Raw genomic sequence first — 16,353 nt, 5'->3', positions numbered from 1 at the left:
CACAAACTTCCAGAAGCTTTTTGAAGATGAAAAATCCTGAAAATCTGCTCATAAAACTATCTAAGCAATATCACTAATGCACATGTTAAAATTACATTAATAATGAAAAATTAAGCCATTCAAATTGCCTTTGTAAATGAAATTCAGTCCCTTGTGTAAACACAGTTTAGTGTTTACAGTATAGGTGTGCTTTCCTCAAGGAACACTGCCAGGAAATAAACAGACTGCTGCACAGACTCACCTGCCTTGGCTGCAGAACTACGCAGGCACACAGAGCAGGCTTACACAGGCCAGGAATCATCACACGTGTTCACTCCAGAAACACCAATATTGTATTCATTTAGGCATAGAGAAAGAAAGAAGCCAACAAGTGACTCAGGGCCAGAGCACTTCTGATTGTGGAAGCACAAGGAAGCTTTCATGGACATAAACCATCCTTAACGCTAGACAAACTCTTCTTTGACTTTTAGTTGTCCCTTTTGATCAGGACTACTGCATTTCAAGGCCAGCACCCTGGGGCCTTGGACAGATTTATCTAGTGGGATGTGGCAGCAGGGTTGGAACTAGATGATCTTTAGGGTCCCTTCCAACCCGAACTATTCTATGATTAATGAAGAACTTTCTGCATCCATAGATATACATGGATGTACAGAGCAAGAAAAAGAAGGTACAAAGAAAACAGTAGTAAAAGATTCAAAGGAATCTTTATGTAGAAATGGAAGGATATGATTGCTGACATCTCTCTGTATTCTTCTACACAATTCCTTTTTTCCCCCTCTCACATGTCAGTACATGAAGATTCCATAATTTGGAATCATCAAATCAGTCAAATCCACATCAGTCATCAACAGTTTAAATCTTTTAATCGCCCATACTGTTATTTGTGGAAAAACAGTTGGATGTCATGTTTTGTGGACTAGCCCTTAGAAGGAAACAAGACACCTGGCTTGTGGCTCTCACAGATTTTTGTTGACAGCTGAGGGATGGTAAGATTTAAGGATCTTCGGCTTCATTCCACACAAAAAAAGGGTCATATTCTAGAACAAAGTCATAAAAAAAATGTATTTTTGAAAACAAAATTCTCACAGATGCAAGAAAGAAAATGTAATTAAGGAAATACAAAAGATAAAACAAACATTCAAAGTTTAGTCTAACTGAATGCTCTATAACACACAAAGAAATGTGACAACATTTCACAAGATGATCCTTGCAGTTTTTAAGGAAATTAATTTCCTGAGTCAGCCCCTCCAGCAAACGCCTTCTTATATCCAGTATGTTCCTCCCTTCACCTTATCTCCCTAAGCCACTACCTGTCTTCTCCATGTCTTATTATGTTTTCTCTAGTTTCATTCTCTTTACTGACACCCCATAAAATCATCTATAGAAAAAACATATCCAGCCAGTGAGGTCTTTCTGCATATATTTATTGACAAATTCTGCTGCAAGTCTTCTGGTTCACACTGTACTTCAGCCACCACTGTTGGATTATCTTTGACTTCACTAGTTCAGCTGTAGCAGCTGCCTTTTTTAGGACCCTCCTTTCACCTGCCACCTTTTTCTAAAGTTACAGACCCCTGGTCCTCACACTATCTCTAATCCTTAGTTTACGAGAGATATATATATATAGCTATCCAGCCCTAGTATTTCACACTCCTCTTTCCAGTGCTTATTTCCCTTCCTAATGTCCACACACAAACATTCTTTCATCTTACCTATAGTCAGCTGCGTATACATACTCTAAGTTGTTTTTTTAGCCAGGCAAACAGGCAACAATGCCTAAGTTAAATGTTAATATTAAACCAGCTCTGCAAAGTCAGCCAACATAGAATACCGGAGAAGTACCTGGATCATAAATACAATAGCAACAGCATACTTGACAACCTTTTCCTCAAAATCAGTATTTCATAGAATCACAGAATGGCCTGGGTTGGAAGGGAAAGATGATAATCTAGTTCCACCCCCCTTGCCAGAGGCAGGGACACTTTCTGTGATCAGGTTGCTCAAAGCCCCATCCAACCTGTCCTTGAACAGGACAGATGCCTCCAGCGAGGGGGCATCTACACCTTCCGTGGGCAATCTGTTCCACACCTCACCACCCTCACAGTAAAAAAATTCTTCCTAATATTTAAGGTAAATCTCTCCTCATTTAGCTTAACACAACTACGTGTCGTCCTGTCATAGAATCATAGAATCAGCAGGTTGGAAAAGACCTCTTGGATCAACAAGTCCAACCATTCGTATCTGCCACTAAACCATGTCCTCAAGTACCTTGTCTACTCGTCTTTTAAATACCTCCAGGGATGGTGACACAACCTTCTCCCTCAGCAGCCTCTGCTATTGCCCAATTACACTTTCTGTGAAATTTTTTTTACTGATATCCAGTCTGAACCTTCCCTGACACAGCTTGAGACCATTCTACCTTGTCCTATCACCTGTCCCTTGGAAGAAGAGGCCAGCTCCCTCCTCTCTACAACCTCTTTTCTGGTAGTTGTAGAGAGCAATAAGGTCTCCCCTCAGCCTCCTCTTCTCCAGGCTAAACAAACTCTGTTCCCTCTGCTGCTCCTCACAAGATTTTTCTCCAACCCCTTCACCAGCTTTGTTGCTTTTTTCTGGACACACTCCAGAGCCTCAACATCCTTTCTGTAGCGAGGGGCCCAGAACTGAATCCACTATTTGAGGTGCGGTCTCACAAGTGCCGAGTACAGGGGGAGAATAACCTCCCTGGACCTGCCGGTCACACCGTTTCTGATACAGGCCAAGACACCATTGGCCTTCTTGGCCACCTGGGCACACTGCTGGCTCATGTTCAGTCGGCTCTCAACCAACACTCCCAGGTCCTTCTCCTCCGTGGAGCTTTCTAGCCGCTCTTTCCCTAGTCCGTAGCACTGCACATGTTTGTTATGCTCCAAGTGCAGGACACGGCATTTGGCCTTGTTGACCTCACCTGTCACTGCACTTCTTGACAGAAGTTCATAGAGGCCCCCATTGTTCATACAGGCCCCCTTTAAGCACTGGAAGGCTGCTCTAAGGTCTCCCCAGAGCCTCCTCTTTATGGTCTCATATTTCCTATATAACAGTGCCATAAAATTCACAAACGTTAAATTAAGAAAAATTAGTTTAAAAAAGAAACCATTGATAGTAAGTCTCAACCAATGGCCATATTTTCCTATAAAGTACATAACACCTAACCTAAATCCCCATCTGCATGTGTTGCCCTGATGCTGCACTCTTCACAGCTTAAAAACTACAGCTTTTAAACTTTTTTTCCTGAAGGTTATTAGTAACTGACCTGTAAAACTTGTTGTTTCAAAATGAGAGAGAACCTTTAAATTAAATATACTAGTTTATATTTAACCTATTTATTTGTATTACTAAATACTGAAATGATAATACCCTATTTTCAAGACTATTCTTTTCACAAGTCTTACAAATGACAAACAGTATCTGGATGAAAACAAGACACATCAAAAGCAACAAAAATAATCTGAAACTCAATTAAAATTACTTAGGTGTGTTATGTAAAAACTGGAAAAACTATTTTGCATTAAACTGAACTAATTATGTGGTATGTGTCTAGAAAACTTAATGACTGCATATATGATCAGAACAGAAACATTTTAAAACTGATCTGCTCCTCTTTCCTACCTATTGGCATATTAGAAAAAAGAAACTAACTTACTTACTGTTTTCAGTTTCAAACTGATAATATTAAATTTGAATGAAGTAAGAATTGGATGAGACATATGAGAATAAGCAGTCTATTCACATCTTCACTTGATATGTACAAAGGACTTGGTTGCTTCAGTTGATTTTGACATGCTAACAAATTCTGTTTCCCAGTGTTTGGCAGTGGAGAATTTTTGTTTACCTCAACACTTAGTCCTCTAGTATTATCTGGTTCTCATACCAAAGTACACATAAGACTTTCTAGAGCTCAATTAAATACTTTTCCACCACCATGAATAAACTATTTAGAAATACTTTATGACACAGAAGAATACAATTGATATTCACTTCTTGTAAGCGACTGAGGAAAATCATATAAAAATGTTTTCTTTGCTACTGAGATGAATATACACAAAAGATACGTTTCCTTGGAATCTGGGTGCTTTTTTTGGACAGCAATATGAGGTACAGATTTCCCGCTTCTCAGGAAAATTAAATTTGCATACCAGCACAGAATATCCCTGGGACTTCACTCCGGAATATAACAGTTCGTACATTCTTATCAGATTTCAAAGCATCCACAGCTTTTGACATCTACAGAGAAAAGGAGGAAGGGGAATAACCAAACACTTTTTAAAGTGCTTAATTCCAATACCACCTTTATATTAAAAACTATTATTTTTCACTTACCATTTTTAAAATATTTTTATTAAGTGCGTTCTTGGCACGTGATCTGTTTAATCCGAGCACCACAATTCCTGGAGGGAAACAAAAATTTTGTCACTGTTACAATGCAGTAAAATACATCTATTATCTATAATTTCAAAATAATAATTTACATAGAAAAAGCATCATTGAGGACTAAAAAAAAAATGTTAGTACAACCACTTCACTACTGAGTTTTAGAAAGAAAATAAACTAACTTACAATTTCCAATGTTAAACATTTCAATGCTTAAATGAAACGACACTTACTTTAAGAACAAAAATACAGCCCTAACACCTTCACATAGTAACTGTTTAATTACACATTCAGCCTTTGTAAGCATTACTGCATGCACAAATTTCATGTTTGTGTGTGAAGTGCTGACACAGAATCAGGAAAGATAATTAATTGAAAGCATGTATTTCCATACTTAGACAGCCTGCCTTCAAAGAATTCTTAAAGTAAGAAATGGTACCACAGCTAAAACTAGCAACTCTGAAACAGGTAAAAGGAAGGCACAAACACAGAAAGAATGCTATCAATGGGAGACCTGAATTTAAGAACAAAAAAAAAAATCATATAACAATCTCCCTCAGGACACAAAAGCTGTGCTCGATGCTTGATACACAGCCCCAATCACACATTCACAGCTCCCTTATTCCATTCAGAGATCAGTTACCCCACTGGCTGACTACACATGCACCGACTTGAATGTTGCAGCAGGAACACCATTTGTTTGTCCATATTTCATTTCTCTCAGCTTAACAGGCAAGATTATAAAATGGTAAAATTCTGAAAAGTTTATCTTGGTAATGTCTAAGATCATCAAGCTCATAGCAATCTTTTAGATTTTACTTCCTGAGCACACTACAATTCCTTGAACTCTAAACAGCAGCACATAATCCTATTGAATTGATCCAGCCTTAGTAAGGTCTAATCAGGACTTCTTTTTCACTTGGAAAATGCAGGGGTAAGAGGAGAACGACAAAGGCCTAAGACAGAGACCAGGAATGAAAGACAAATAGGGAGGTCTTCATCTCAAACAAAAGTGCTCACAGTACCACCATCAATCAACAAGATAAAAAAAAAAATGAAAATCCAGAAACTCAGTATTTGCCCAGGTATTTATCACTTCACCACTCAGTTCTGCATGTATAATCTATAGGTAACCCGGCTCTCGTAGCCTTCACAGAATGCCTGTCTTGTCTTCTCAGTGCATATCACTTCTTTCATCTCAGGGAAACCAAAGGACTGACCTGTAAGTGCATGAGCCAGCTCCCCTTCCTTCTCTTCCTCCTCCACATATGCGCACATGAACACACACAAAAGCAATTAAAGTGACCTCCTTCAATTTGAAACCAAAGCCCTCTATATGTCAGCTACCACTCTCAAGATTCAAATAAAGATGGTTAAATGCAAGTAATAGAGCATACATACCTCTTGCTTGCTCCCAGGAAACAATCATTATGCATAGATACCTCCTAAAAGCTGAAAGGTGCCTGGCTATAAATGACCTTGGCTGTCTTGTTCTGTAAGCCTAAATTCCCACCTATTCATCCCTATGGTTTGAGGTATTCATGTAGGACTTTCTGCAAGGGTCCTTATTCAGCACTTACACAGGAATGTTTATGTTTTGTTAAGCAAATTGGACAATATTCAAGTGTAGTGCTTTTCTTCTACTGTCACAACTTACTCTTCAGAAGCAAACACTCCACGTTCATCACAAGCAGACTAGATAAAGGCAGCACTACTTATTAAAGCAACAAAAAGACACTTGACCTGGGTTGGATTTTAAACTCTAAGGCACACTGCAAATCCAATGTTTGAATAAACTAGGGATGCTATCATCCCAAATTGTTCTCCGGTTAGGAAATAAAGACCTTTTCAGAAGCAAGTTTTTCAAAGGCAATGCTGCTCTTTAATTATACTTCTACTTTTCTTCTTCCCATTGGAGCCCAAAGACTGCTGCTTCACCATCAATATTAGCACATACAGAAGGAAGTTCCAATGTACACTTAATATTTTTTTTCAACAAAGGGACGATCCTTGAAGACAAATCATACAAGTTGATTCTTGTTAGCAGTGTCATATAAAGTCATAAATCTACCAGTTCTGCCTCCCTCTCCAGAAAAATAAGAGGTAAACACAGATGACACCCACGCAGGTGATCTGTTTTTTAAAATAAGGAAAAAAAAAAGGTTAATAAAGGTATGCAACAGGAATAGCATAAAAGTTTTACAAGAGAAAAGTAATATACTGCAGTGAGGTATACAAAAAGACATTCCCTGAATTCTCGTTTCAGGCAGTTTCATTTTAATGTGCCATTAGTACCTGGACATCCTTTAAACAAATTCTTAGGTTTTTTGACACGGCAGTAAGATTTGGAAAGTTTTCCCAATGTAATAATCGGTGACCAAACTACAGACAGATGAAGTACCTGCTCAAAGTCGCAAAATAGAAATTGAAAAACTGACTTCCTAATTTCCAGCTATGAATTTAATCCTTCTCAATTCCCCAGTACACCTCGAGAATCTCCTGGCAAAACCTGTTCAAGGCAAGTCTTTCCTGTTTTGTTCATTCAACAAAATGTAACCCCCTGGTCACATAAGCATACCAACTTTAGATTGGATAAATTTCCCTAACTAGAGAAAAAGGAATAATAAAGCCTCACATAAGACTGTAGAGCCCCACCAAACCAATTATAAAAGGTGAAGGAAGAAGGAAAATGTTCAGACAATACTGCCATACAGGTAACCATTTTGACAAATATTGTCAGTCATACAGAAAATCTGATTATTTTCATTTGTTTAAAAATAGATGTTGTATTGTCATCTGAAGGATTTAATAATGGTTCATTCTTCTTAAAGCACCCACACCCAGGTGCACTTTCCAAAATATTTTTTAAAAACCTTGAGAAATCCATTTGCAAAAGAAAAAAAAATTAAGTCATCATCAGATTAATGAATAAATATTAGTAGAAATAATAATAAAATTCCAGTACCTCTATGGTGTCAAAGAAAGTGGTATATAATAGTAAGAAGTAATAAGCATTCATTTAATGCTAAACTCAAAATTAATTTCATTGTTTTTCCTGGGAGTCATCTCCACATTATTTTACAATATCCTTCACCAAATAATGTATATCTATTAAAAATTACATCCCCATATTAAAAATTAACTTTCACTCTATAAGCTAGGCACTCCAAGGGATTAGGACGATTCCCAGTGCTGTCTAATACAAGCAGTCATATCCCTGTGTACTACTTGCCTGGTCAACCATGAGGGAAAAAGCGTATACAAAGGTACAGTATGTTCTCTGCCTACATGGTACTTTTGTCAAGGGAATGCTGCCTGTGATCTAATTCTTAATGTTAAAGAGAAAACTACATGAAAGTCATACATAATAAAAACAAAAAATGTCTTTCAGCAAGATAGATACATATATACGTGAAAGATAGCTTCAAAACACCTGTAAATTCCCAGAAACATCCTCATTTCATAACATACACAAGAATTAGGACTGATAGCAAAAATACATGATGCTGTAATTACTTATAATTGCTGAGAGAGAAGATCATATGTCTTTATACAATGCACAAAATAAGGTGGACCAATTTAAGCAGAGCAATTGGATTACAGTTTAACTGCAGTTTATATCAACATACGGGAAATCTTACTTTAAATAACAATTTTTACCTGTTTTATCTTGTATGTTTCAGTTTCAAAAAACTCTCATCCTCGATGTTTGGTAGAAACACACTTAAACAGATACTTACAAATAAATCCTGCCTTTATACTCACATAAGTAATTTTGTCTGAGTTAGAAAGATTCACTACATCTGTATAAAAAGTACTCATGGAACTACATTTATTTGTATTAAGTATACACACTCACACATTAAGTATACAATCCAAATGTACTTTTTTGTTACTAAAAAAATCCAAATTATGCACTAAGAAAAGGAAGGGGGATCAAAGAGACCCAAGTTCTTTTTAAACTTGTCTCACTTAACTACTCAGACAAACCAAGGCAGGCAAAGTTGAGTTAAATGATTATCACTCTATAATAGCTCCTTAAGTAAAATAAGAATCTCTGATGAGTGCATCATGCACAATTCTGGTGGTTTCCATTGATCACCTTATCAAGAAGTATTTAAGTGCAAAGTCATATGGATGTGTATTCGGTGGTATATTTAAAAAGCACCAAAACACTTTTTAAAATCCCATATTTGCACCATTCTTATCTCTCAGCACCACTTAAAAATCTTTCCTGCACTTCTTAAATTAGTAGGTTTCATCTGCTCAGCCCTGCTTTATTTAAAGAGAGCAAAAGAAGGGAAAGCTTTTCTGATCTATCAGCTAGCTATCAGTTTCCAATCTCTGAACAAACAACTCCAACTGAGACCATATTTGTTCTGCCCATCCTATGTATGTTAAAATTTTAAATGATGACAACAAAAAGCTATCTTTCATACTCAAACTGAACTAAAAACAGCTAGAAAATACAAGCACAGAGTTATTCTAGTGTAAAATCCAAATTTTACAAATGTAGTGATAGGACTAAGGGCAATGGCTATAGAGGGGCAGATTTAGAGTAGACAGAAGGAGGAAATTCTTCACTATGAGAGCGGTAAGGCACTGGCACAGGTTGCCCAGGGAAGCTGTAGATGCCCCATCCTTGGAGGCCTTAAAGACCAGCACCCTGGGGCCCTGGGCAGCCTGATCTAGTGGGAGGTGTCCCTGCCCATCGCAGGGGGGTTGGAACTAGATGATCTTGCAATCCAAACTATTCTATGATTCTATGATTCCAGCAAGTAAGACTGCAACATTTGAGTCTAGATTTGGAGATATTTCTCCAAATTCCATATGTAACTTAAAGAGCAAACGCCTTAAATTCATTAACCTTGTAACAGGCTTACTAATGTAACATTGCTAAAAGTTCTGAAATGTCAATAGGCGTAATATAATTCAGCCCTGGTGATAATCAAATAGAATTTCAAATAAAGTAAAAGATACAGATTCAACTAAAAAAAACTAGCACACTAACATTCACCTACACTTACAGAAAACTAATACTAAAAGCTTTACAAGTTGCAATACGTCGTTCAGAATACGTAGGCATTTTAAAAGCACATTCTTCAAAAACCTCACATCTTTTGTATTCTAGTTCAGCTCAAATTTGGAAGCTGGAAAGTCATGAATTAAAATTTCAGTAACTAGTCCTTTCAAATACAGCATTATTTCAGTTTAGGTTTAATAACTTACCAAGAACTGTGGTATACGAATCACGCGAAAGTGTTAGGAAGCAGGACAGTTTTCAACTTTGCCTGCAGGGAAGGATTTGTCTAGACCTACGAGGTATGCGCCTTTACATGAGGCAATCACTATCAGTCTTCCTGCCACCCTAGCATCCTCAGTTGTGAAAGTCCCTGGACAAGCCATCCTTTCTCAAAGTAGCCTGGAAAGAAAATAACCTTAAAAAAATAAAATACACATTCAAAACTAAATCCAAGTTCCACGACTGACTGACAGAACAGGTCTAAATAAGTATGTCTTAATGGAACTGCAAAGAGTTGGCAACAGAACAATCACTAAGACAGAAGTGGGTTTCATGATTGGATTACATCATCAACTCTACCTACTGACACTTGAGACAGAAAAACCTGCCCTCAGATGAAAACAGAGCCTCAAGTTTTCCTCTGAAAACGAACCATTTTCTAAGTCTCATGCTAAAATTCAAAGCTTTAAAGTTTCCACTCTGTACATGTGAAAAAGTCCATATATCTGCATATTCAATTTACAGGGGATTGTTTGCCTGAATTTGCAGCAAGACTGAAACAACTGAGTTCATATGCTTAAGGATGTAAATTCAATTTTGCATCTCAAGATACAGTTATTCCAAGACAAACCATCCACATAAAGAGATATATGCACTGCAGACTAATAAAAGCTTCACTCTATGGCCCTCTCCACAAAACTAAGCATAACATCGTAGCTCTAGAAATAAATCCCCAAGAGGGGATCTTGCACTTATTGTTCCTCCACCCTTTCTAGCCCTGGTGCACCCAAATGGTAAGGAAGCAACAAACATTAAAGACGAAAGACCTTCAAAGAAGAACACCAGATCAGGAGAGGAAGTAAAGCGTCCGCATTGTGATGCTTCGGCTCCAGACGACTCTGGACCCCAGATTTTCTTTCTCTGCTTAACCAGGTAGGTTAAAACGAGACTCTCGATAGAGGAGAGTCGTGGAACGTCAGCAGCAGTTGACACCACTAAAATTAAGAAGGAACGTGGCATAAGATGAGCAAGAGCGCTCAAGCCACGCTTTCACGAAGAGAAAACGCCGATACAACCCGTGTGTCCTTGCCTGTCCCCGCACACGAGAGGGTGCGGGAGGCAACGCGGCTGCGGCGCTTCCCTACATTTCATTTTCTCCCACTGGAGCGGCCAATACAGGCCAGCTCGGAAGGGCGTAGTCCGCAGACCCGGCTCTGCAGAGGGCAAGCCTGGAGGCCACACTGCCCCCGCCCCCGCGGGGGTCAGCGGCCCCTCGTCACCTTTGTGCTCGTCATCCAGGTACCGCACCCGCAGCTCCTCCTCTTCCTTCGCATCCGAGCCGTAGCTCCTCCCGGCCGAGCGGAGAGCGGCGGCGGCGGTGCCTGCTCGCACAGTGACGCGGCGGCCGGAGCGGCCGAGAGAAGCGCTGACCGCAGCCACCACCCGGGCTCGGCCGTGCAAAAGGCCCAGGCCCCGCAGCGCTGCCGCCATTGCTGCCGCCTGCGCCCGCCCCGGCCCCGGCCCGCTGCCCACGTGACCCGCGCCGCGCGCCCCGCCCCGCCCCCGCCGCCGAGGCGCGAGGAACCCGCGGGAGGGGCCGCGGGGGTGGCACTGCGGGGCAGCACCTCGAATAGTGGGTCTGATTCTGAGCTCCGCGCTATGAGAAAGACGTTGAGGTGCTGAAGTGCGACCAGAGAAGAGCAACGAAGCTGGTGAGGGGGCTGGAGAACAAGTCTTACGAGGAGCGGCTGAGGGAGCTGGGGTTGTTTAGACTGGAGGAGGCTGAGGGGAAACCTCATTGCTCTCTACAACTACCTGAAAGGAGGTTGTGGAGAGGAGGGAGCTGGCCTCTTCTCCCAAGGGACGGGGACAGGACAAGAAGGAATGGCCTCAAGCTCAGCCAGGGGAGGTTCAGGTTTTTTTCCTGGACATCAGGAAAAAATTTTTCACGGAAAGGGTCATTGGGCACTGGCAGAGGCTGCCCAGGGAGGTGGTTGAGTCACCTTCCCTGGAGGTATTTAAAAGATGGGTAGACAGGTGCTCGAGGACATGGTTTAGTGGCAGATAGGAATGGTTGGACTTGATGATCCAAGAGGTCTTTTCCAACGTGGTGATTCTATGATGAAGAAAAAGTTGTTCACCGGAAGGGTTCTCAGGCAGTGGCACAGGCTGTGCAGGGAGGTGGTTGAGTCACCATCCCTGGAGGTATTTAAAAGGTAGTGAAAATGCTTAGGGGTATGATTTGGTAGTGGACAGTTACGGTTGGGCTTGATGATCTCAAAGGTCTTGTCTAACCAAATGATTCTATGATTCTATGAATTTGGAGTTTCATCCTGGGCAACATGAGGGAGTGATCTGCATCAATGGAGAACATGACAAGAGCTGGTTACAGAATATACTTCCCACTTACATGCATATGAGTAAACTTATCCAGAAATCTTACACATATTCTATTACTTTCCAAGGACTAATTTTAATGTTATGAACTTCACAACAGTCAGAACTCTTGCTGATTTGGAGCTGGCTTCAGCTCTCTGCCTGGCCTTGCATTTGAGATAGGGAGAGACTCCAAACAGAGATGAGTACAGAAGAAGAGACGTCTGATCAGCACAGATCACAGTTCACACAAGACATTAACGTCTTCAAAGAGTGAACGGTGTCTGGAAAAACACTGCTTAAAAGCAAACATGCTAGCAGAGGCACATTTTGTCTAACTTCCAAAAAGAATGCAATTACGTAGATGAATCTTTAGCTTAAGTCAAATGTATTCCGCTTTTTGCAATAGTAACTACTTCTTGTAACTTGTAGTTACAGTGTCAACACTGACCAAGCAGCCATGATTGGCACTGGCCAAATACCCATGGTCACCAACATAGTGTGGTAGCACTCCATTCTACGCACTCGGGTAGAAGGTTGCTTGCATTGTATCCCCTCTCACTCTACACCCACCCTCCTCTTCTTGGGGCCTCAAAATCACCATTGCTTTGCGAAAGTAAGGATCAAGTTAATACAGCTTGTATTCAGAACCAGATTCAGTTGTGTAAACAACATCACCATGGCTTTTGCTCATCCTCCGTGCACACTGACAGGCCCACCAGCGTGAAGTGAGTCAAAGGACAGAAGCAGTGAAGGTGGAAGTAGGGAGACAGTTGCCATCTTTAATTGCAAATTCACCTAACCAGACCACAGTGACCTGTGGACAATAGAATTTCACTGATCCTTGTGTCAATAACATTTAGTTGAGCCAGAGTAACAAGGCTCCTAAAGCTGTAAAGTTTGTTGTCCTCAAGTTTATTTAGTTTGAATAATTAGGCCTTGAGAACAGAAATCATGCCTTTGAGTCACCCTCTGCCATTTTCAAGACTCAGTGTTAACTTCATTAGAGGGACAAAGCTGTACTGTTTCTGAGCAGAGGCTCAAGTGGAGGCATTCTGGTGGTCTGGGAAAAGTAGCTACTGCATTGCTCTCCTTCATGCAGTTGCTCAGCATCTTCTCTACTGCTTTTCTTCTGGAGAAATGGAAGCTGGAAAATAATGTCGTGTTTGTCCTTGTAGAGCACCATAATAGGTAAATGGTGGGGGGAACAGGCAGACTATTGCCTTGCATTTATTGTGTTTTACTGTAATAGTTTAACAGGATTATACCTTTGTGATTAACAGCCTGTTCCAGTAGTGCCTGCACTATGTAGGGCAGTCTGCAGGCTTTTGCAGCAGAAAGTAATAAAGAATGCCTGTCCTGGAAATTTTCTTTCCAGTCAAAGAACATTTTATTTTATGAGAGTGAGTTTTGAACAATCATACCCAACTATGTCAGTAGAAACAGAGAAATAGCACTGTTCTCAAAGATACAGAGTAACGTAAAAAGATATTAAAAGCAGAACTAAATTAAGTGCAGTACCGTAACATCACTTTGAAGCTGAAGGCAGACGTGTTGTCCCTGAGCAGCTGTCGTTTGCAATGGTTCCCAGACTTAAGAACTAGTGAACACTTACCTGAGCAGAGGTTAAGTGTATGGAACCCCACACACAGAGTGCAAACACCCACAATCATGGTTAGAGCCAAAAGAATTGTAGAAGTACAATTTTCTTTTGGACCGTCACTGTTTGATTTTACTTTCTTAGTATAAGAAATGAAAACAAACTTTAGTTTCTGTTCACTTTTTGGGCAGCTTCCCACATCTACATTGCTAAGGCATGTTTACACCTAGATAAAAGGTTTTATTTCCAATGACCTCTTTAGTGTTTTTTTAAAACAGGATGGTTGTTAGGAGTGCTAATATAGCTGTCATTGTGAAGTAACAAAGTTAAAGGTCTTGAAGATTTTTTTGCAGTCTGCAGAGTAGAATTGGTTTTTAAAATTAAATTTAAAAATTGGCAACAAGAGACATACCAGATGCCTGCTGTAGTGGGTCATTCTGTTCTTTGAACTGTGTCTCTCAGTAGTAATGGATAGAACTGCATGACTCTCGTGTGTTTTATTTTGATAATTTAATACTACCGTGTAATTTGTAATACTGTATTTTCAGTTCCTCCCAGTTGCACTGACATTAAGGCATGAATCAGGACTCAAGGAAGAAAGCAAAATTTTCCACATTCTTTGGGATTTTTCACTGTTTTTTTCACTGTGGCTTAGTTCTAGCAACACAAGCTTTAAAGTTAAAGTAGCACATAGAAAGTGCATTTAGTTACAGAGGGAAGGTATATTGACATGCAGATTATTATTTAATAAATATCCTGATCAGTAAGAGGAGCAACTGCAACAAAACTGTTAAGTAACTAGCTAAATAGCATTTAACATTGCGTGGTAACCTGATCACTGCTGCACACAGAAATCCAGATATTGATACTTAGCGATGGGTAAAATAAATTGATTTAGCACAACTGTATAAATCTTGACTCAGCCTCCTTAATACCCAGAGAAGCAATGGTAACACAAGAATAGAACCAGACGAGATGGACAGTTGCTCAGTAATTCTTTGCACTCAGCTGTTACTTTTAATATGGTCACCCAATCATAATCTAATCCCAGGGAAAAATTTTGAAGATCTTATTTTCACCTTATTTAATTTTATATTTGGAATTACCCTGGAAAGTCCATTCACATCAGGTTGCAGGTTCTCACAGAGTGCAGGATTGGGACTGAAAAGGGAGACATGCAGCTCCTTTTATAACTTTGCTCACAGCTTTGTTTGAAAGCAGAGTCTGAAGAGAGAGATTTGGGGCTGTGGTCTCTTTTTTCTTCTGTTTTGGGGGTTTTGGTTTTTTTTTTTGTTTTTTGGGGTCTTTTTTTTTTTGCATAGTACTGTTGCAACTTTAGCAGCACAGTGTGTAGATGCAGAACTTGGGAGACTGCTACCGTGGCTAGTGGAGAGAATTTTTTTCAGAACATTATTCAGCACGCTTCAGTGCAGGGCACCTGCCACTATTCACTTGCTAGGGGAACAACCTCAATGTTAATTGCAAGGAGGAGTGTAGCCTCTAAACTTGAAATGGAAATTAGATACCTACAATCAAGGAGTGTGAAAGTACTTGTGGATGTTCTGTTAGGCACCTAGTATTGTTAAAAATATTTATAATACCTATGAAATAAGACAGAAAATCAATTACATGTGTAACACTGATATGCAGCCTTACAGGTAACAGTGAAAAAAGCTGCAAATAGTATGTACACTGAAGTGGGAATAAAGACGAGAAGGAATTACACAGCTTGTAAGTTGCTTTCGTTTTCTTCTATTTTGCATGCAGACGAGGTGTAATGGATAGTTTAATTTTCCCTGCATAAACACATCAATGGCGGTATATAACTACAATGAAAAGAGAACATATTTTAGGAGAAAAATAGAGCATCCTATTTTGGCTTTTCAAGCTAAATCACTTGTATTTCTTGCAAGTTGGAAATTAATTGTCTGTGTAAAGTGGCAGTTGATATTTGCAAGTGAGATCCATTAGCTACCTGTTCTCTAAGTTGGTTTATAATGGTTGTTTCAACTTCATACTACCTGCCAGGAGCTTTTGTGTCTTCTAATTTTCACATATTTGTTTTTTATTAATGACAGAATTTTACTGATTATTATGCTATGCAGTTAGCACACTAGCATTTCAAATCTTGATTTTTAACTTTTTTTTAAACTCTTTTGATCTTCTTTTAACCCTGATACTGCTGAAGAAAAGTCCCTCGTTGTTATGTAGTATTAATAAGCATATAGCACACACAGCGTATTTTCTTTCTGGCACCATGCCTGTTCAATATGTTTTGCAGTTAGCTGTTTCCTTAGATTGTCTCTTTTCTTTCTGTTCAGTGCAGCTTTGAGTTTATAATGCTGAGATATATGATGTTTTACAGTTTACTTTTCTTCTTCAGAAATTATTCTTACAAAACTCAGTCTATTAGGTATGCTTATACCTTTGCTCACATAACACTTGTTATGTATTTCCAGCATGTAGTGTTGAAAAATACACCTATGTGTCACTCGTGCCTTGGAGCACAGGACAGATTTTGTCTTTGCGTTCATGTAAACTCCATTTATTTGTACTTATACTCTTGCATCTTGAAAATGGAGACAACTGCATTGTATTGCTTTAGTGGACAAGCATCTGGGAATTCCGCAGGCATGGAAGGCAGAAACAACCAAATGGTCTGCGCATTCTCTGCAGAACACAAACAAGGCAGAATGCTATAACAATTACAGGAACATAAATGTGCCAA

General features: G+C 39.6%; 1 protein-coding gene across 3 annotated transcripts in view; it reads right to left on the bottom strand.

Annotated features, from left to right (window-relative positions):
• Positions 1 to 11,278, bottom strand: part of AUH (AU RNA binding methylglutaconyl-CoA hydratase) — a 147,135-nt gene extending 135,857 nt beyond the window's left edge. Inside the window, exons 1-3 of one of the 3 annotated variants that reach the window (XR_008447995.1) lie at positions 10,930 to 11,278; positions 4,357 to 4,424; positions 4,173 to 4,260 (exon numbers count right to left, since the gene is read on the bottom strand). Coding sequence is in view for 2 of the 3 variants with exons in the window: in XM_054055490.1 (XP_053911465.1) it covers positions 4,173 to 4,260; positions 4,357 to 4,424; positions 10,930 to 11,140 (367 nt within the window). In the remaining variant the exon portion in view is untranslated. Of the gene's footprint in view, positions 1 to 4,172; positions 4,261 to 4,356; positions 4,425 to 10,476; positions 10,850 to 10,929 lie in introns of those variants that run through there. The other 2 variants (XM_054055490.1, XM_054055491.1) reach the window with 2 other exon arrangements.
• Between the last annotated feature and the right edge of the window lie 5,075 nt (positions 11,279 to 16,353).

The sequence above is a fragment of the Cuculus canorus genome, chromosome Z (assembly GCF_017976375.1).
Source record: "Cuculus canorus isolate bCucCan1 chromosome Z, bCucCan1.pri, whole genome shotgun sequence".
NCBI classification, from domain to species: Eukaryota; Metazoa; Chordata; class Aves; order Cuculiformes; family Cuculidae; genus Cuculus; species Cuculus canorus.
Note: the sequence above shows the minus strand (reverse complement) of the source record. Positions and strands in the feature narration are given on the sequence as shown.